We start from the raw sequence: 21,337 nt of genomic DNA, 5'->3' as shown, positions 1-21,337 counted from the left end.
GAGCTTTACTCTGCATTTTGCTCATGTTGTTCCTAACCTAGGAGTTCTTCACGGGACAGTATTTTGGGAGATTTACACTTCAAGCTTCATTCTTGCTTTAATGCCCTGGAGTGTTTGATGAGGCACTGTTGAGGGAACTGTACCCTGTATCCAATCCAGTTCATACCTGCCCTGGGATAGTTTGATGGGGTATTGTAGAGGGATATTTACTCTTTATCTAATCCATGTTTTACCTGCCCTTGGAGTGTTTGATGGGACAGTGTAAAGGGAGCTGTACTTTGTATCTAACCCACACTGTACCTGCCCTGGGAGTGCTTGATGGGACAGTGCAGAGGGAGCTGTACTCTGTATCTAACCCACACTGTACCTGCCCTGGGAGTGCTTGATGGGACAGTGCAGAGGGAGCTGTACTCTGTATCTAACCCACACTGTACCTGCCCTGGGAGTGCTTGATGGGACAGTGTAAAGGGAGCTGTACTCTGTATCTAACCCACACTGTACTTGCCTGGGAGTGTTCGATGGGGAAGAGTAGAGGGAGCTATGTATCGAACCCATGTTGTACCCACACTGGGATTGCTTGATTGGACAATGTAGAGGGAGCTCTAAATCTGATCTGTGCTTGACCTGCTGTGGGAGCTTTATTCTGTATCTAACCTGTCATTTACCTGCCTCAGCAGTGTTTGATGTGACAATGATGCACGAGCGTTACTTTATATCTAAATCATGCTGTACCTGCCCTGTTAGTATTTAGGACAATGTAGATGGAGCTTTACTGTATATTTAACCTGCCCTTTATATGCAATGAGAGGTTTTGATGGGACAGTGTAGAGGAAGCGTTATTCAGTATATAATCTGTAAATGTTTGAGTGGACAGTGTAGAGGAAGCTGTTTTTGCCCTGGCAGTGTTTGATAAGACAGTGTAGAGGGCACAGTGACTGAGATTTTAGATTTTTCAAAAGCCGCTTTAGCAAGATGAGAGACTCTTGACTGTTATCGGGTAAAACTACAGATTAACAGTGAGAGGAGTTCAGAGAAGAATTTAGCTTAATACAGGACCAGCATATACTCCTAAGGGGAAGAGTTCTACGTGTCAAATAAAACAGCTATGGTTGACAATGGGGTGAGAGATAACATAAAACTAAAGAAAACAGCATAGAAAAGTGCAAAGAATATTGTCGAGTGGTCTGCAGAGATATAGAGAACAGAAAAATACATAGTAAGAACTGCAAAAAGGAACATTGAAAGAAACTTGAGAGAGATGTCTAGATTAACACACAAAGAGTTTACAAACAGATTAGAAGAAAAAGTGTAGGCGAGGGTAATGTGGCCAGTTAAAAGCAGATGGGATAATATTGCAAATGAAAACAGGGAAATAGCGGTCTTGTTGAATGATTGCTTTTTGCATTAATCTTCACAGAAGAAGAGGTTTATGTTACAGAATAGTATGGTACAGAAGGAGGCCATTCGGCCCATTGAGTCTACACCAGCTCTTTCGAAGAGCAATCCAGTTAGTCTCATTTCCTCCATCCTTTCCCCATATTCATGCAATTCTTTTTTGAAGGCTGTTAAATCTGTTTCCACATCCCCATCAGCCAATGCATTCCAAATCCTAAACACCTTGTGTGCTTGACCATTCAGACATTGGAAGTTGTTTCTCTTTATTTACTCTGTCTAATCCTTCATGATTTTAAACACCACTATCAAATCCACTCTTAGTCTTTTCTAGTCTATCCATGTAATTGTACTTCCTCATCCCTGGAACCATTCTAGTAAAGTTTCCTGTACCGTCTCCAAAGCCTTCGATTTCTTTCTGAAGTGTGGTCCCCAGAATTGGAAGCAATGCTCCTGCTGGAGACGAACTAATGAATTATATAGGTTTAGCATAACTTCATGGTTTTTGTACTCTGTGCCTGTATTTATAAAACCTAGGATCCCATATGCTTAATGAACTGCTTTGTTAACCTGTCCTGCCACCTTCAAAGATTTGTGCACAAACACCCCCTTTAAAATTGTACCATTTAGCTTGTATTATCTTTCCTCGTTCTTCTGACCAAATGTATCACTTCACACTTCTCTGTGTTAAATTTCATCTGCCAAGTGTCTGCCCATCCACCAGTCTGCCTCTGTCCTCCAGAACGCTCTTACTGTCCATCTCACTGTTTACTACATTTCCGGGTTTGTATCATCTGCAAACTTTGAAGTTATACCTTGAAGGTATACCCAAGTCCAGGTCTTAATATATACATATGTCAAAAAGGGCAGTGGTCCTAATATTGACTCCTGGAGATCAGCACTGTAAACTTCTTTCTAATCTGACAAGTCTGTTAGGTGGTACTTTGCCAAATGTTCGAATACACAACATCAGCCGCTTTGTACTCCTCAACTCTCTCCCTTACTTCATCAAAGAACTTGATCAAGTTACTCAAACATGATTTGCCTTTAACCAGTCCATGCTGGCTTTTATTTATTAGCCCATACACTTCCAATTTTTTAAAATTTGTTTCATGGGATGTGGGTGTCGCTGGCCAGGCCAGCATTTATTGCCGATCCCTAATTGCCCTTGAGAAGGTGATGGTGAGCTGCCTTCTTGAACTGCTGCAGTCCATCTGATGCGGGTACACCCACAGTGCTGTTAGGAAGGGAATTCCAGGATTTTGACCTCAGTGAAGGATCGGTGATATAGTTCGAAGTCAAGATGATGTGTGGCTTGGAGAAGAATTTGCAGGTGGTGCTTTTTTTAGATTAGAGATACAGCACTGAAACAGGCCCTTCGGCCCACCGAGTCTGTGCCGAACATCAACCACCCATTTATACTAATCCTACACTAATCCCATATTCCTACCAAACATCCCCACCTGTCCCTATATTTCCCTACCACCTACCTACACTAGTGACAATTTATAATGGCCAATTTACCTATCAACCTGCAAGTCTTTTGGCTTGTGGGAGGAAACCGGAGCACCCGGAGAAAACCCACGCAGACACAGGGAGAACTTGCAAACTCCACACAGGCAGTACCTGGAATCGAACCCGGGTCCCTGGAGCTGTGAGGCTGCGGTGCTAACCACTGCGCCACTGTGCTGTTCCGATGCATCTGCTGTCCTTGTCCTTCTAGATGGTAGAGGTCGCAGGTTTGGAAGGTGCTGTCGAAGGAGCCTTGGTGAGTTGCTGCAGTGCATCTTATAGATGGTACTCACTGCCGCTACTATGCATCGGTGGCGGAGGGAGTGAATGTTGAAAGTGGTGGATGGGGTGCCAATCAAGCTTTACCCTGGTTGGTGTCGAGCTTCTTGAGTGTTGTTGGAGCTGCACTCATCCAGGCAAGTGGAGATAATTCCATCACACTTCTGACTTGTGCCTTGCAGATGATGGACAGGCTTTGGGGAGCCAGGAGATGAGTTACTCACTGCAGAATTCTCAGCCTCTGGCCTGCTTTTGTAGCCACAGTATTTATGTGCTGCACCAGTTCAGTTTCTGGTCAATGGTAACCCCCAGGATGTTGATAGTGGGGGATTCAGCAATGGTAATGCCATTGAATGTCAAGGGGACACGGTTAGATTCTTTGTTGTTGGGGATGGTCATTGCCCGGCATTTGTGTGGCGGGAATGTTACTTTCCACTTATCAGCCCAAGCCTGAATGTTGTCCAGGACATGCTGCATATGGACATGGACTGCTTCAGTATCTGAGGCGTTGTGCAATCATCAACGAACATCCTCACTTCTGACCTTATGATGGAGGGAAGGTCCTTGAACACTACCCTGAGACACCCTAATTATTGTTCAAAGTTTCCCCACCACTGACAAGCTGACTGGCCTGCAGTTGCTGGGTTTATCCCTTGACCCTATTTTAAACAGTGTTGTAACACTTGTAATCCTCTAGTCCTCTGGCACAACCCCCATTTCCAAGGAGAATTGGCAGATTGAGGTCGGAGCCTCTGCAGTTTTCATCCTTACTTACCCCAGTAACTCATCCCATCCGGAATGGGTGACCCTTCCACTTTGCCATCCTTTTAAGTACCTCCTCTTTATCTATTTTTATCCTATTCAACATTGCTCCTGCATTAGCAGCATCTTATTCTTTCGTGAAGACAGTTGCAAAGTACTCAATTTAGTACCTCAGCTATGTCCTCTGCCTCCACAAGGAAACCTCATTTTGGTCTCTAGTGGGCCCCACTTTTGCCTTAATTAATCTTTTACTATTTGTGTGTTTGTGAAAGACTTGTGTGTTTCCTCTTATGTTAGCTGCTAATGTACTATCTTCCCCACCACCACCCACCCCCATTCGATTTTTGTTTTAGATCTCCTCTGTACTTTCTGTATTCTGTTTGGTTCTCAACTGTAGCATGAACCTTACAGTAGTCATAAGCCTCCTTTTGTTGTCTCATTTTAACCTTGATATCTTTAGTCAGAAAGGAACCTCGAGCTGCACCTGTCCTGGGAGTGTTTGATGGGGACAGTGTAGAGGGAGCTTTACTCTGTATCTAACCCCGTTTTTTTTTCTTTTATAAGGTGGCCTGTATACTCCAGGCCCCTTTTATATACATATTTATATTTTTAAAATAACTATTAAAAACAGATAAATAAACAAAAAACTCAAATTAAAATGCCATTCTTGGCATCGACAATGCACTCCAGTCCCTGCGGTGCCCACCGGTCACGGAAGGCCTCAAGCGTATCGGTGGTCACCGCATGCTCCTTCTCCAGGGACACCCGGGCGCGAACGTAACCGCGGAAGAGGGGCAGGCAATCAGGGAGGACAGACCCTCCGACGGCCCACAGCCTGGACCTGTGAATTGCCACCTTGGCCGGGCCCAGGAGCAGACCGACGAGGAGATCCTCTTCCCGGCCCACACCCCTCCTCATCGGATGCCCAAAGATCAGGAGCGTGGGACTGAAGTGCAGCCAGAACTTGAGGAGCAGCCCCTTCAAATACTCAAACAGGGACTACAACCTCACACGCTCCATATATACGGGGAACACAGACTCGTCCAGGCCGCAGAAAGTACAGGCAGCCTGGGAGTCTGTGAACCTACTTAAAGTCTATTGAACAGGACTGCTCTGTGCAACACCCTCCACCATAGGTCCCTGATGTTTGATAAGGTTCCCCATGGCAGGCTGATGGAAAAAGTGAAGGCGCTTGGGGTCCAAGGTGTACTAGCTAGATGGATAAAGAACTGGCTGGGCAACAGGAGACAGAGAGTAGCAGTAGAAGGGAGTTTCTCAAAATGGAGACGTGTGACCAGTGGTGTTCCACAGGGATCCGTGCTGGGACCACTGTTGTTTGTGATATACATTAATGATTTGGAGGAAAGTATAGGTGGACTGATTAGCAAATTTGCAGACGACACTAAGATTGGTGGAGTAGCAGATAGTGAAGGGGACTGTCAGAGAATACAGCAGAATATAGATAGATTGGAGAGTTGGGCAGAGAAATGGCAGATGGAGTTCAATCAGGGCAAATGCGAGGTGATGCATTTTGGAAGATCCAATTCAAGAGTGAACTATACAGTAAATGGAAAAGTCCTGGGGAAAATTGATGTCCAGAGAGATTTGGGTGTTCAGGTCCACTGTTCCCTGAAGGTGGCAACGCAGGTAAATAGAGTGGTCAAGAAGGCATACGGCATGCTTTCCTTCATCGGACGGGGCATTGAGTACAAGAGTTGGCAGGTCATGTTACAGTTGTATAGGACTTTGGTTCGGCCACATTTGGAATACTGCGTACAGTTCTGGTCGCCACATTATCAAAAGGATGTGGATGCTTTGGAAAGGGTGCAGAGGAGGTTCACCAGGATGTTGCCTGGTATGGAGGGCGCTAGCTATGAAGAGAGGTTGAGTAGATTAGGATTATTTTCATTAGAAAGACGGAGGTTGAGGGGGGACCTGATTGAGGTGTACAAAATCATGAGAGGTATAGACAGGGTGGATAGCAAGAAGCTTTTTCCCAGAGTGGGGGTTTCAATTACTAGAGGACACGAGTTCAAAGTGAAAGGGGAAAAGTTTAGGGGGGATATGCGTGGAAAGTTCTTTACGCAGAGGGTGGTGGGCACCTGGAACGCATTGCCAGCGGAGGTGGTAGATGCGGGCACGATGGAGTCTTTTAAGATGTATCTAGACAGATACATGAATGGGCAGGAAGAAAAGAGATACAGAAGCTTAGAAAATAGGCGACATGTTTAGAGAGAGGATCTGGATCGGCGCAGGCTTGGAGGGCCGAAGGGCCTGTTCCTGTGCTGTAATTATCTTTGTTCTTTATCTTTGTTCTTTGATGTAAAGGGGGAGGACTCCTGCGTAGAGAGACCTCCATCGGGGTTTCACCTCGCTGCCAGATGGCAACGCGGACCACCAGGGCGTGTCTGGCCGGCTGACGAGGGCGAGGAAGTGGAGAGTGTGCAGGAGCAGCCCGTACAGGCAACCCCTCCGCGCCGATTGGAATGGCACGGAGGGCATTTCCGTGAATCGGTTCGGGTTGTGCGGGACCAGCTCCAGAGGAGGGTTTCATGGCCAATGAGCAGTTCCGGCCGAGCGGGGGTCAGCTCGGCCGGGAGCGCTCCGCTCTCCCTCGCCACCCTGCAGTGAGGGGCATCCCGAGGGCTTCGGCTACTCCGCCCGCCGGACCGTCCCCAGAGTCGGCCGCCCGGGCAGCCGAGGCGCTCTCCTCCGCCGGCGGGGGAGCGCCCTGACTGGAGGCGACCATGTTCCAGACTCGGAATAGATCCCGGTAGAAGACAGGCAACTCCCTCAGAGAGGCGCGGCTAACGGACTCCACCGGGAGCTGCGTGTCGTCTTGAAGGCAGTAACACTGGCGGAAAAAATACGTCGCCAGCGCACACCATCTAGGAGGACGCTCGATGTACAGGTATCTCTGCAGGGTCCGAAGGCGGAGAGTTGCAGCCTGGGTGCGGACGCACACCAGCGACTGGCCGCCCTCCTCAGTCGGGAGACTCAGGACCGCGGCAGAGACCCAGTGTTTCCTCTTGCCCCAGAAGAAATAGACGAGTTTCTTCTGGATCTTGTTGGCAAATACAGGGGGCGGGGCCAAAGTGACCAACCGGTACCACAACATGGAGGCCACCAGCTGGTTTATGACCAGCGCTCGGCCCCGGTAGGAAAGCACTCGGAGCAGTCCTGTCCAGCGCCCCAGCCGAGCGGTGACTTTCGCCTCCAACTCCTGCCAGTTTGCCGGCCAGGCTTCCTCAGCGGGGCTAAGGTGGACTCCCAGATAGAGGAGGTGCGTGGTGCTCCACGCAAAAGGTGTCATCTCCTCCGGCAGGGAGACCACTCGCCACTGACCCACCAGGTGTCCGGAACATTTCTCCCAATTGATCCTCGCGGAGGACGCGGCAGAAAAGGTCTGCTGGCAGTCGCACATCCTCCGCAAGTCAACGGGATCTATGACCGCGAGGAGCACGTCGTCGGCGTAAGCCGAGGGGATGACCCGCATGGCCGGCTCGCGCAGAGCCAATCCCGTCAACCTCCTGCGAAGCAGGCACAGGAAGGGCTCCACGCAGATGGTATACAATTGGCCGGACATGGGGCATCCCTGACGCACTCCTCTCCCAAAGTGAAGGGGCGCCGTCGAGGACCCGTTAACTTTGAACAGACACTCTGCGGCGGCGTATAAACGTCGGACCCGGGCCACGAAATGCGGCCCGAGTCCGAAAGCGTGCAGAGTCCCGAAAAGGTATTCGTGATCCACCCTGTCGAACGCCTTCTCCTGATCGAGGGAGAGAAAGGCGACCGACTGACCAGTCCTCTGGGAAAGATGGATCAGGTCCCGGACCAGGTGGATGTTGTCCTGGATGGACCGGCCCGGGACCGTGTAGGACTGGTCGGGGTGGATCATGTGGGCCAGCACGGAGCCTGGGCGGGTAGACATAGCCCGGGCAAAGATCTTATAATCCGTGCTGAGGAGGGAGACCGGACGCCAGTTTTTAAGCAGGCGGAGATCGCCCTTCTTCGGCAGCAGGACGATGACCGCCCTGCGCCACGAGAGGGGCATCTCCCCGGTCGCCAGGCTTTCCCCCATGACCCGCGCGTAATCGTCCCCCAGGACGTCCCAGAACGCCCTGAGGAACTCCACGGTCAACCCATCCAGCCCTGGGGATTTGCCTCTTGAGAGCTGGTGGAGGGCGCCAGTCAGCTCCGCCAACGTGAGCGGAGCCTCCAATCCTTCGCGCCCTCCGGGCTGACCTGCGGCAGGTCCTCCCACAAAACTCTGCGCGCATCCTCGCTGGACGGATCCGGAGAGAACAACGCACTGTAATAAGTCCGGACCAGGAGGCCCAGTCCCTCCGGATCCGTGATGGAGGATCCGTCGTCGGCCAGCAGCTCAACGAGCTGCTTACGGACCCCCCACCATTTTTCCAGCGAGTAGAAGAAGGGTGAGGCGCGGTCCAAATCTTCCAGGATCTGGATCCGCGAACTCACGTACGCGCCTCGGGACCCTATGAGCTGCAGGTCCCTCAGCGCGCCCTTCTTCTCTTTCTACGCCTGCCACAGGGCCGGGTCCGTGACAGCATGACCGAGGCTGGACTCCAAGTCGAGCACCTCCCTCTCAAGGCGCCAGATCTCGGCCTCCCGCCTCTTGGTCGACCCCTTCGCGTACTCCTGACAGAAGACGCGGATGTGAGTCTTGCCCACATCCCACCATAGCCTCAAGGAGGGGAAGCCCCCCTGCTTCCTTCTCCAGTCGGCCCAGAATCGACAGAATGAGTCCCGAAATCGCTCGTCCTCCAGCATCCGGTTGTTAAAGTGCCAGTACGCGGACCCCGCCCGCATGCGGAGCGGAGTGAACTCCGTCCACACCAGGTGGTGGTCCGAGCACGGCACCAGCCGCATGGAGGCCGCCGAGACGCAGGAGACGTATGCCTGCGAAAAGTAGAGGCGGTCGATTCGGGACCCTCCTCCTCCAGACCTCCACGTGAAGGCGCTGGAGTCGGGATGGAGATTCCGCCAGACGTCCACCAAGTTAAGGGAGCTGATCAGTCCCCTCAACTTCTCCACCGACGCTTGGCCGCGCTGGGGACCGGAGCGATCCCCCACCTCGAGGGTGCAGTTAAAATCCCCCCCGAGGATGATGCACTCGCCGCTATCGATGGAGCTCAAGAGAGCGGACACTTCTTCAAAGAAGCGCGCTTGCAACGCGCCGGGCCTGGGCGCGTACACGGTCACAAAGTGGAGCGGCACGCTACCCAGGCGAACGGCGAGGTGGAGCAAGTGGCCCGGCACTAGCTCCTTGACCCCCAAGATCTCCGGCTGAAAAGTCGGGGCCAACAAGATAGCCACCCCACTAGAAATAGGAGCGAGGTGACTCATGTAGACCCCACCCTGCCACTCCAGGAGCCAGGTGGCTTCGTCTCCCGGAACGGTGTGGGTTTCCTGCAGAAAGCTCACCGCGTATCTCCCTTCCCTGAGGACTGAACGATTGTGAAATCTGCGGTGAGACCCCCTGCTGCCGTTGATGTTGAGGCTGGCTATGGTTATCTTCATGTCAAAGGTACTTAAAACCCGTCACCAACACCTCACTGTGAGGAGGGAGTGGAAGTGCACCTGGCCTTCCACTCCCCCAGCAACCCATTGAGGAACACATTAAACCGGCGCCTCTCAACCAGTTTCACGCCCGTGCGCTTGCCCGCTTTCTTCAGGGCGGCACAGACGGACTGTATGATCAGCGCCAGATTCAACCAACGGCCGAGGGCCAGCTGAACTTTATCGCGGCAACCCCTGCAAGCTGCGAGGAAATCCCGGAGTTCCGCCGTGGGGATGAGAGGAGATTCGGTGGGAGGCACGAGGGACTCCACCACCTCACTGGCGATGGAATCAAGATCATCCTCCGTGCCCCACAGTGAATCCCCATCCTCCTCCGGGTCGTCACCGCCAGCGGCCGACACATCCACCACACACTGTGGGGCGGAAGTCCCGGCCGCGCCAGCTGGTCCCGCCTCCGTCACGATCCCACCCCCAGGATCGATGGCGGAGGAGTCCTCTCTGGGTTCTATTGTAAAACTGGAGCTGTGGGCGCCAGCAGCCCAGGACCCCCCCTCCACCTCCGTCCCCAGGCCAACGAGTGGTCCAGGGGAGACATAAGATCCCGACTCCGGAAATCCAGCCGGAGCCGAGACCGGAGGCGGAGAGAGGAGGCCATCTTCCGCTCCGCCAGCACCCACAGGTCCAGCAGATGGGGCAGCACTCTCAGTTTTCACCAGGTCGGGTGTCTCCTGGTTGGTGGTGGACTCCGGCTGGGAGGCCCGACCCTCTGGGGCCTCGCCCTCCCCTTCATTCAGGGCACCCGACCCGGTAGCAGTGGCGGAATGGGCCTCGTCCCCAGGCTTCCCCACCACAAGCAGGGCCCCACTTACTCCTTCAGGAGGGGCCTCATGTACCGGGGCCATCCCCTCCCCTCCATCCTGAGGAATAGGGAGCTCCTGCCCGGCATTTGCAGTCTTGGTGGTGGCGGTAGGGGGAACCTGAGGACCCGAAACAGGAGGCAGCTCCCCCCCAACAGATGGGCCCTGCACCTCAGGGCCCTGTGTTATTTCAGTGGAGGGGTGCCTTCTCCTCTTTTTCCCACTGGGGCGCGGAGGCTCAGAGACCTCCATGTCATCAGAGGCCTCCACCTCCGCACCCTTTTTTTTCCTTTTTAGTCACCCTGGGCCTGAGCCCAGCCCTGGGACAGGTGGATTCCATGGGAATGGGCTTTGGGCTGAGCTCAGGCTCGGGTTGAGTCAAAGTGTCCAGGGGACGCGCCTCATGATGTTTCTTTTTTCCCCGCGTCTTCCTTCCGCTTGGACGGACGCTCCCCTCCCCGCCGGAGGCTGTGAAAACCACAGCCTCCGGAACCGACTGAGCGGCGTCTATTGGATGTGTGGGGGGAGTGGGAGGAGGTGCTGTGGAACCACTCTGGGCCGCCGAGGTGGAGCTGGCGACCGGGAGGTTGGGGCAGTTCTTACGAACATGCCCCACCCCCTTGCAGACATGGCACCGCGCCCCATCCGAGGTCCAGAAGACGCGGTAGGCCGTACCCTGAAACTCTACCGAAGTGGCCCTCCAAGACCTCCTCCCGCGCCAGCTGCATGAATAGCTGGCGGCGGAAGGAGTACACATGTCGGAGGCTGTGCTCCCGAAGACCGAGCGGGACTGGGGTGATCCCTGACCTCACCTCCCCCAGATGGTGTAGGTGGGGGAGGAGGAGCTCATCAGGAATGAAGGGTGGGACGTTCGACAAGATTACCCGATGCACAGTGGCCCCCAGAGGGTCCACTGGCAGGAAAATCCCACCCACTGTGAGCCCCGTACTTAGGGCGAGGGACACAGCCCGCTCGGTCTTCAGGAAGAACACAGCCTTCCCATACATCTTTGAGGCTGCAACAATGGCCGAGGGGCCGACAACCACGGCCATTGCCTTAACACAAGCCTCAATAGTCATATTAGGATGAGTGTAACTCTTCACCCCATGCTTTGATGTTAAGATTTTAAATGGTGACGGGGCCACAGGAGCAGCTGTCGCAGCTGCTGCAGCAGAGGAGGGCCCCGCCACCGGAGAGGACTGAGAAGTCATGGGGTAGAAGAGTTACAGGCACTTTGCTGAGAGAAAAAAAAGAGCAAATACAATAAATCAAAAAAGCAACATTTAAAGGATGTAGCACAGGGGAAGAGGCTGAGGGAGAGGAAGGCCAGGAGGAATCAGTCTTTGTTGGTATTTTAAAGAAGTCTTGTAGCTGGTCTTCCAGTTGGGAGGGTGGGGTGATGTCTTCACCTGGGTCAGCTGTAAGCTGCCAAGGCACACGCCTCCTTCGATGTTCAGATAAGAGAAAAGAGAAGAGAAGTCTCTTCACCTGGGCAGCTCCAGCTGTCCCAGGCTTAGTAGTTGGGGTGGGGAGGGAGCTCCCTATCCAGAGATGTTAAACACAGGAGCTCCCTATTGAACAATGCAGCCCCACCCAAGGTCTTCAGGTCTCTTCTTTCCCCACCCCCAACAATCAATGAAAAAGACTTCAGGATAAAACAAACTCACAAAAGAGCTTCCAGTTCTCTGCCTTCCTTCCTTGGTTGAAATTTGGAACAAACTTTTGTTTCAGTTTGAATCTCCCTCTTGCAGCAGTCACACAGCCTGCAGCCTCCAACCTCTGCACACAGCCACAGTCAGCTGCACCTCGTTGATGCACTCAGGCTCCCAAATCAGAGAGCAGCCAATCCCAGTGCTGTACCTGTCCTGGGAGTGTTTGATGGGGACAGTGCAGAAGGAGCTTTACTCTGTATCTAACCCCCGTTTTTTTTTTTAAGGTGGCCTTTATACCCCAGGCCCCTTTTATATTTTTCACGGCGATGGGGGCCTTTATTCCTCAGGCCCGCTTTATATACATATTTACAGTTTTAAAATAACTTTATTAAAACCAGATAAATAAACAAAAAACTCAAATTAAAATGCCATTCTCGGCGTCGACAATGCACTCCAGTCCCTGCGGTGCCCACCGGTCGCGGAAGGCCTCAAGCGTACCGGCAGACACCGCATGCTCCTTCTCCAGGGACACCCGGGCGCGAACGTAACCGCGGAAGTGGGGCAGGCAATCGGGGAGGACGTTCCCCCCGACGGCCCGCAACCTGGACCTGTGAATTGCCACCTTGGCCAGGCCCAGGAGCAGACCGACGAGGAGATCCTCCTCCCGGCCCAAGCCCCTCCGCACCGGGTGCCCAAAGATCAGGAGCGTGGGACTGAAGTGCAGCCAGAATTTGAGGAGCAGCCCCTTCAGACACTCAAATAGGGGCTGCAACCTCGCACACTCCGTATAAACGTGGAACACGGACTCGTCCAGGCCGCAGAAAGTACAGGCGGCCTGGGAGTCCGTGAACCTACTTAAAAGCCTATTGCACAGGACTGCTCTGTGCAGCACCCTCCACCCCAGGTCCCCGATGTAAAGGCGTACTCCTGACAGAAGACGCGGATGTGAGTCTTGCCCACATCCCACCATAGCCTCAAGGAGGGGAAACCCTCCTGCTTCCTTCTCCAGTCGGCCCAGAATCGACAGAACGAGTCCTGAAATCGCTCGTCCTCCAGCAGCCGGTTGTTAAAGTGCAAGTACGCGGACCCCGCCCACGTGCGGAGCGGAGTAAACTCCGCCCACACCAGGCGGTGGTCCGAGCACAGCACCAGCCGCATGGAGGCCGCCGAGACGCGGGAGACGTACGCCTGCGAAATGTAGAGGCGGTCGATTCGCGACCCTCCTCCTCCAGACCTCCACGTTAAGGCGCTGGAGTCGGGATGGAGATTCCGCCAGACGTCCACCAGGTTAAGGGAGCTGATCAGCCCCCTCAACTTCTCCACCGACGCTTGGCCGCGCTGGAGACCGGAGCGATCCCCCACCTCGAGGGTGCAGTTAAAATCCCCCCCGAGGATGATGCACTCGCCGCTATCGATGGAGCTCAAGAGAGCGGACACTTCTTCAAAGAAACGCGCTTGCAACGCGCCGGGTCTGGGCGCGTACACGTTCACAAAGTGGAGCGGCACGCTACCCAGGCGAACGGCGAGGTGGAGCAAGCGGCCCGGCACTAGCTCCTTGACCCCAAGATCACCAGCTGAAAAGTCGGGGCCAACAAGATAGCCACCCCACTAGAAATAGGGGTGAGGTGACTCATGTAGACCCCACCCTGCCACTCCAGGAGCCAGGTGGCTTCGTCTCCCGGAACGGTGTGGGTTTCCTGCAGAAAGCTCACTGCGTATCTCCCTTCCCTGAGGACTGAGAGATTGTGAAATCTGCGGTGAGACCCCCTGCTGCCGTTGATGTTGAGGCTGGCTATGGTTATCTTCATGTCAAAGGTACTTAAAACCCGTCACCAACACCTCACTGTGAGGAGGGAGTGGAAGTGCACCTGGCCTTCCACTCCCCCAGCAACCCATTGAGGAACACATTAAAACGGCGCCTCTCAACCAGTTTCACGCCCGCGCGCTTGCCCGTTATCTTCAGGGCGGCACAGACGGACTGGATGATCAGCGCCAGATTCGACCAACGGTCAAGGGCCAGCTGAAGTTTATTGCGGCAGCCCCTGCAAACCGCGAGGAAATCCCGGAGGATGAGAGGAGATTCGGTGGGAGGCACGAGGGACTCCACCACCTCACTGGCGATGGAATCAAGATCATCCTCCGTGCCCCACACCGAATCCCCATCCTCCTCCGTGTCGTCACCGCCAGCGGCCGACACATCCAGCACACACTGTGGGGCGGACGTCCCGACCGCGCCAGCTGGTCCTGCATCCGTCACGATCCCACCCCCAGGATCGATGGCAGAGGAGTCCTCTCTGGGTTCGATTGTGAAACTGGAGCCTGTGGGTACCAGCAGTTCAGGACCCCCCTCTACGTCCGTCCCCAGGCCAATGAGTGGTCCGGGGAGACAGAAGTTCTCGACTCCGGAAATCCAGCCGGAGCCAAGACCAGAGGCGGAGAGAGGAGGCCATCTCCCGCTCCGCCAGCACCCACAGGCCCAGCAGATGGGGCAGCATTCTCGGTTATAACCGGGTCGGGGGTCTCCTGGTTGGTGGTGGACTCCGGCTGGGGTGGCCGACCCTCTGGGGCCTCGCCCTCCCCTTCACTCAGGGCACCCGACCCGGTAGCAGTGGCAGAATGGGCGGCGTCCCCAGGCTCTCCCACCACAAGCAGGGCCCCACTTACTCCTTCAGGAGGGGCCTCATGTGCCAGGGCCTTCCCCTCCCCTCCATCCTGAGGAATAGGGTGCTCCTGCCTGGACTTTGTCGCCTTGGTGGTGGCGGTAGGGGAAACCTGGGGACCCGAAACAGGAGACAGCTCCCCTCCAACAGATGGACCCTGCGCCTCAGGGCCCCTTGTTACCTCAGTGGAGGGGTGCCTTCTCCTCTTTTTCCCAGTTGGGTGCGGAGGCTCAGAGACCTCCATGTCATCAGAGGCCTCGACCTCCGCACTCTCTATTTTATTCACCCTGGGCCTGAGCCCAGCCCTGGGGCAGGTTGACTTCCTGAGATCGGGCTTTGTGCTGAGCTCAGACTCGGGTACTCTCACGGTGTCCAGGGGACGCGCCTCTCGATGTTTATTTCTCCTCCGCGCCTTCCTTCCACTTGGATGGTCACCCCCCCTCCCTGCCGGAGGCCGTGAAAACCACAGCCTCCGGTACCGACTGAATGGTATCTGGTGGAAGTGTAGCCGGGGTGGGAGGAGGTGCAGCGTCGCCACCCCGGGCCGCCGAGTTGGAGTTGGCAGCCGGGAGGTTGGGGCAGTTCTTACGAACATGCCCCACCCCCTTACAGACATGGCACCGCACCCCGTCCAAGGTCCAGAAGACGCGGTAGGCCGTCCCCTGGAACTCTACATTAAAGTGGCCCTCTGTAACCTCCTCCCGCGCCAGCTGCATGAATAACTGGCGGCGGAAGGAGTACACGTGTCGGAGGCTGTTCTCCCGAAGACCGAGCGGGACTGGGGTGAGCCCCGTCTTTACCTCCCCCAGATGGTGCAGGTGGGGAAGGAGGAGCTCACCAGGAATGAAGGGCGGGACGTTGGATAAAATTACCCTTTGCGCAGTGGCCTCCAGGGGGTCCACTGGCAGAAAGGTCCCGCCCACTGTGAGCCCCTTGTTCAGAGCCAGGGACACCGCCCGCTCGGTCTTCAGGACTTACACTACCTTCCCGTACATTTTAGAGGCTGCAACAATGGCCGAAGGGCCAACAACCTCGGCCATTGCTTTCACACATGCCTCTATAGTCATGTTTGGGTGGACGTAGCTCTTGACCCCATGCTTCGATGTTAATAAAGCAAATGGTGACGGGGCAACAGGTGCAGATGCAGCTGCAGCAGCCGCAGCAGCATATGTACGGGAAGGCCCCGCCACCAGCGAAGGAGGGCTTGCCATGGGGTCTAAGAGCCACGTCCACCCCCAAGAAACAAAACTAATTTACACAATTTTTTTAAAAAGCAAACTTTAAACAAAGTGGAGTGGGAGTAGAGGAGGGTGGGGTAGGATGGTAAAGGAAAAGGGGAGGATAGGTGACTGAGGCGACTGAGTGGAGGAAGGGAGAGAAAGGCTGAAAAGGATGTTTGATCCAACTGCCAGTTGGAGCACCTTTATCAAAATTAGTCCAAAACTGTTTGTTGTCTTCCAGGCTTCTTCGCCCGGGACGGCTGGAGCCACCCTGTACTCTCCTCTTCTGATCTTAACAGGACAGTCTTCACCCGGGCAACTCCAGCTGTCCCGAGCAGGCAGTTGGGATGGGGAGGGAGCTCCCTGTGTGCAAGCACCAATACAAATACAGCAGCCCCTACTGGATTTGGCTGCCCCACCCCTGAGTCTTCAGGCCTCTTCTCCCTCCCCCAAACAGTTCAAACTTAAGAGTCTTTCAGATTCCCTGACACCCACCTCTCCAAAACAATTGCAGTCTTCCTTGATGGTTTCTCTCCACTCTGCATTCACCTTTCTCCAATTACTCCAGTCTCCTCTCTTCACTCTGCAGTTGCTGCAGCACAGGTGCAGCTGCTCCCCCTGATTGCTGGCAGGAAGTGCTCCAAATTGCCCAGCCAATCCCAGTGCTGTACCTGTCCTGGGAGTGTTTGATGGGACAGTGTAGAGGGAGATTTACCCTGTATCTAATCCCGTGCTGTACCTGTCCTGGGTGTGTTTGATGGGACAGTGTAGAGGGAACTTTACTCTGTATCTAACCCACGCTGTACCTGTCCTGGGAGTGTTTGATGGGGGCAGTGTAGAGGGAACTTTCGTCTGCATCTAACCTTTTTTTTTCTTTCTTTCTTTTTGAGAGCTTTACTCTGTATCTAACCCTATGCTGTACCTGCATTGGAAGTGTTTGATGAGACAGTGTAGAGGAAACTTGACTCTGTAGCTAACACAGTTTCAATGCCAGTGCTGTGATATAATCACGTCGGGGTTGGTGCCTTGAGTTCTTTTCCTCTTTAACCAAAGGTACTGACTCCTGTTCACAGATCTGCGCCGGATGACAGCAGGATTTATTGGAATGGCAGTGTCCATCATCCTCTTCGGCTGGATCATCGGCATGCTGGGGTGCTGCAAGGACCATGATCTGATGCAGTACGTGGCTGGTCTGCTCTTTCTCATGGGAGGTGAGAGAATCAATGTGACCTGTCTACAGACAGCGAGTTCAGACACATTACAATGGAGTTACAGAGCGGTGCTCTTTGCTTCACCCAATCTTTCAAACTGAGGAAGATATCTGTACTAAATAAAACCAAGAAATGCTGGAACCACTCAGCAGGTCTGGCAGCATCTGTGGAAAGAGAAGCAGAGTTAACGATTCGGGTCAGTGACCCTTCTTCGGAAGATATCTGTACGCTGACAGGTGTCTCTCAGTCCCCTCTCAGGGTGATATCTGTACACTGACAGGTGTCTCTCAGTCCCCTCTCAGGGTGATATCTGTACACTGACAGGTGTCTCTCAGTCCCCTCTCAGGGTGATATCTGTACACTGACAGGTGTCTCTCAGTCCCCTCTCAGGGTGATATCTGTACACTGACAGGTGTCTCTCAGTCCCCTCTCAGGGTGATATCTGTACACTGACAGGTGTCTCTCAGTCCCCTCTCAGGGTGATATCTGTACACTGACAGGTGTCTCTCAGTCCCCTCTCAGGGTGATATCTGTACACTGACAGGTGTCTCTCAGTCCCCTCTCAGGGTGATATCTGTACATTGACAGGTGTCTCTCAGTCCCCTCTCAGGGTGATATCTGTACACTGACAGGTGTCTCTCAGTCCCCTCTCAGGGTGATATCTGTACACTGACTAGTGTCTCTCAGTCCCCTGTCAGGATGATATCTGTACACTGACTGGTGTCTCTCAGTCCCCTCTCAGGGTGATATCTGTACACTGACTGGTGTCTTTCAGTCCCTCTTCCTCAGGGTGATATCTGTACACTGACTGGTGTCTCTCAGTCCCTCTTCCTCAGGGAGGTATCTGTACACTGACTGGTGTTTCTCAGTCCCTTCTCGCTCAAGGAGATATATGTACACTGACTGGTGTTTCTCAGTTCCCTCTCAGTGTGATATCTCTACACTGACTGGTCTCTGTCAGTCCTTCTCTCCAGGGAGATATCTGTATGCTGACTGGTGTCTCTCAGTCCCTTTCCCTCAGGGAGATATCTGTACACTGACTGGTGTCTCTCAGTCCCTCTCTCTCTCTCAGGGTGATTTCTGTACACTGACTGGTGTCTCTCAGTCCCTCTCTCTTTCTCAGGGTGATATCTGTACACTGACTGGTGTCTCTCAGTCCCTCTCTCTCTCTCTCAGGGAGATATCTGTACACTGACTGATGTCTCTCAGTCCCTCAGAGAGGTATCTGTACACTTACTGGTGTCTCTCAGTCCCTCAGAGAGGTATCTGTACACTGACTGGTGTCTCTCAGTCCCTCAGGGAGATATCTGTACACTGACAGATGTCCCTCAGTCCCTCAGAGAGGTATCTGTACACTTACTGGTGTCTCTCAGTCCCTCAGAGAGGTATCTGTACACTGACTGGTGTCTCTCAGTCCCTCAGGGAGATATCTGTACACTGACAGATGTCCCTCAGTCCCTCAGAGAGGTATCTGTACACTGACTGGTGTCTCTCAGTCCCTCAGGGAGATATCTGTACACTGACTGGTGTCTCTCAGTCCCTCAGAGAGGTATCTGTACACTGACTGGTGTCTCTCAGTCCCTCAGGGAGATATCTATACACTGACTGGTGTCTCTCAGTCCCTCAGAGAGATATCTGTACACTGACTGGTGTCTCTCAGTCCCTCAGGGAGATATCTGTACACTGACTGGTGTCTCTCAGTCCCTCAGAGAGATATCTGTACACTGACAGATGTCCCTCAGTCCCTCAGAGAGGTATCTGTACACTGACTGGTGTCTCTCAGTCCCTCAGAGAGGTATCTGTACACTTACTGGTGTCTCTCAGTCCCTCAGAGAGGTATCTGTACACTGACTGGTGTCTCTCAGTCCCTCAGGGAGATATCTGTACACTGACAGATGTCCCTCAGTCCCTCAGAGAGGTATCTGTACACTGACTGGTGTCTCTCAGTCCCTCAGAGAGGTATCTGTACACTGACTGGTGTCTCTCAGTCCCTTAGGGAGATATCTGTACACTGACTGGTGTCTCTCAGTCCCTCAGAGAGGTATCTGTACACTGACTGGTGTCTCTCAGTCCCTCAGGGAGATATCTATACACTGACTGGTGTCTCTCAGTCCCTCAGAGAGATATCTGTACACTGACTGGTGTCTCTCAGTCCCTCAGAGAGGTATCTGTACACTGACTGGTGTCTCTCAGTCCCTCAGGGAGATATCTATACACTGGTGTCTCTCAGTCCCTCAGAGAGATATCTGTACACTGACTGGTGTCTCTCAGTCCCTCAGAGAGGTATCTGTACACTGACTGGTGTCTCTCAGTCCCTCAGAGAGGTATCTGTACACTGACTGGTGTCTCTCAGTCCCTCAGGGAGATATCTATACACTGACTGGTGTCTCTCAGTCCCTCAGAGAGATATCTGTACACTGACTGGTGTCTCTCAGTCCCTCAGAGAGGTATCTGTACACTGACTGGTGTCTCTCAGTCCCTCCCTCTCAGGGCAATATATGTACACTGGCTGGTGACTCTGTCGCTCTGAGAGCTGGAGGTGATTACAGAGGTAGGAAGGGGCATGGCCATGGAGGGATTTTAAAGATGTGCATTTTAAAATGAAGGTGTTGCTGGACCGGGTGTCAGCGAGCACAGAGGGTGATGGGTGAATGGGACTTAACATGAGTTAGGATATGGGCAGCAGATTTTTGGATGAGCTCGAGTTAATGTAGAGTGGAAGATGGGAGGTCAAACAAGATAACATTGGACTAGTGCTGCCTTTCAGAAGAAACGTTAAACAGATGCCTGTTATGCTCTCTCAAGTGCGTGTAAAAGATCCCATGGCACTGTTTCCTGGCCATTGCTGTTGTGGGATCCTGTGCACAAATTAGCTGCCACGGTTCCTACATTACAACAGTGTCCACATTCAAAAAAAAGTACTTAACTGACTGTAAAGTGCTTTAGGACAATGTGTTCTTGAAAGACCCTATGTAAATGCAAGTCTTTCTTTCTAGTCGAGTCTAGAGGTAACAAAGATATGGATAAGGAATTCAGCAGTAGCTGAGCTGAGACATGGGAGAGACGAGCAGTATTATGGAGGTGGAAGTAGGTGGTCTTCATGATGGTGCAGATATGTGGTTAGAACCTCATCTTGGGGTCAAGTGCAACACCAAGGTTGCAAAGAGTCTGGTTCAGCCTCAGGCAGTTGCTAAGGAGAGGGATGCATTCGGTGGCTCAAAGAGGACCAAGATCTTTGCAATATTTAGTAGAAAATTTCTGCTGCTCCAGTACTGGATGTCAAACAAGCAGTGTAATGAATCAGGGATAGTAGAGGTAGTGGTGATGTAGAGCTGGGTGTTGTCAATGTACACATAGAATCTGATGTGTTTATAAATGGTGTTGCAGAGGGGCAGCATCTAGATGAGAAATGACGATTCTCTCTTTTCTTTCCATCAGGAACCTGTTGCATTATCTCCCTCTGCACCTGTGTAGCTGGAATTAATTTTGAACTTTCCCGTTTCCCTCGGCACATGTATGGGCTGCCTGAGGACATCAGCCACGGCTACGGCTGGTCTATGTTCTGTGCCTGGGGCGGACTGGGACTCACACTGTTGGCGGGCTTCCTCTGTACTCTGGCCCCTTCCCTCAGCACCCCTCACACAGTCATACAGAAACCGCGGGCAGAGAATGGGACCATGTGACATCCGTAACAGTGCTACTTAGCAACCCTGGATTGGGTGAGAAGATCAGTAGCCCTGAGGGAGCGAATCAGCCAGCCTGTGAAGTGACAGAGTCACCACGAGCAGTATTGCGACCCTGGGCAGGGTGGTGAGAATTGTTTAAACACGTAAACCAAGTCTACACAAAGCAGTTTTGTTGAATGTATTTAATAGAATGATTTGTGATAATGCAGTGTTCGTACATTGAAGTCAATTAAGGAAAAATTTTTAAAACTCGCAAAATTTTTTTTTCCCTTTAAATCATTAGTCTCTTTTCCCAAATTTATTATAGACAATTTTGATACTACCTACCATTTCAGCATCCTAGTCGACTTCCAGAAACTTAACAACAAATAACTCACATGTATGTTTATAGCTAATCATGTCCCCTCCCACCCCAGAATTTAACCAGCTGCACATTCCAAGGAGGAAGGAGCTGAGGTGAGGATTGTAGGAAGGTTGAAACCACCTGGTTTGTCAGCTTAGGACCTTGTTTTGTAAAGTGGATCTGACTGGATGTGTATTGCCTCTGCATTTATTTGTATAA

At 52.9% G+C, this 21,337-nt stretch overlaps 1 protein-coding gene across 1 annotated transcript in view; it reads left to right on the top strand.

Annotated features, from left to right (window-relative positions):
• Positions 1–21,337, top strand: part of LOC137377247 (transmembrane protein 178B-like) — a 75,578-nt gene extending 54,241 nt beyond the window's left edge. Inside the window, 2 exon segments of the mRNA XM_068046787.1 lie at positions 16,952–17,089; positions 20,528–21,337. Of these exon segments, the coding sequence (XP_067902888.1) occupies positions 16,952–17,089; positions 20,528–20,772 (383 nt within the window). The 3' untranslated portion in view covers positions 20,773–21,337.

Source organism: Heterodontus francisci, chromosome 14 (genome assembly GCF_036365525.1).
Source record: "Heterodontus francisci isolate sHetFra1 chromosome 14, sHetFra1.hap1, whole genome shotgun sequence".
Taxonomy (NCBI): Eukaryota; Metazoa; Chordata; class Chondrichthyes; order Heterodontiformes; family Heterodontidae; genus Heterodontus; species Heterodontus francisci.
This window is presented reverse-complemented; position numbering and strand designations above follow the sequence as displayed.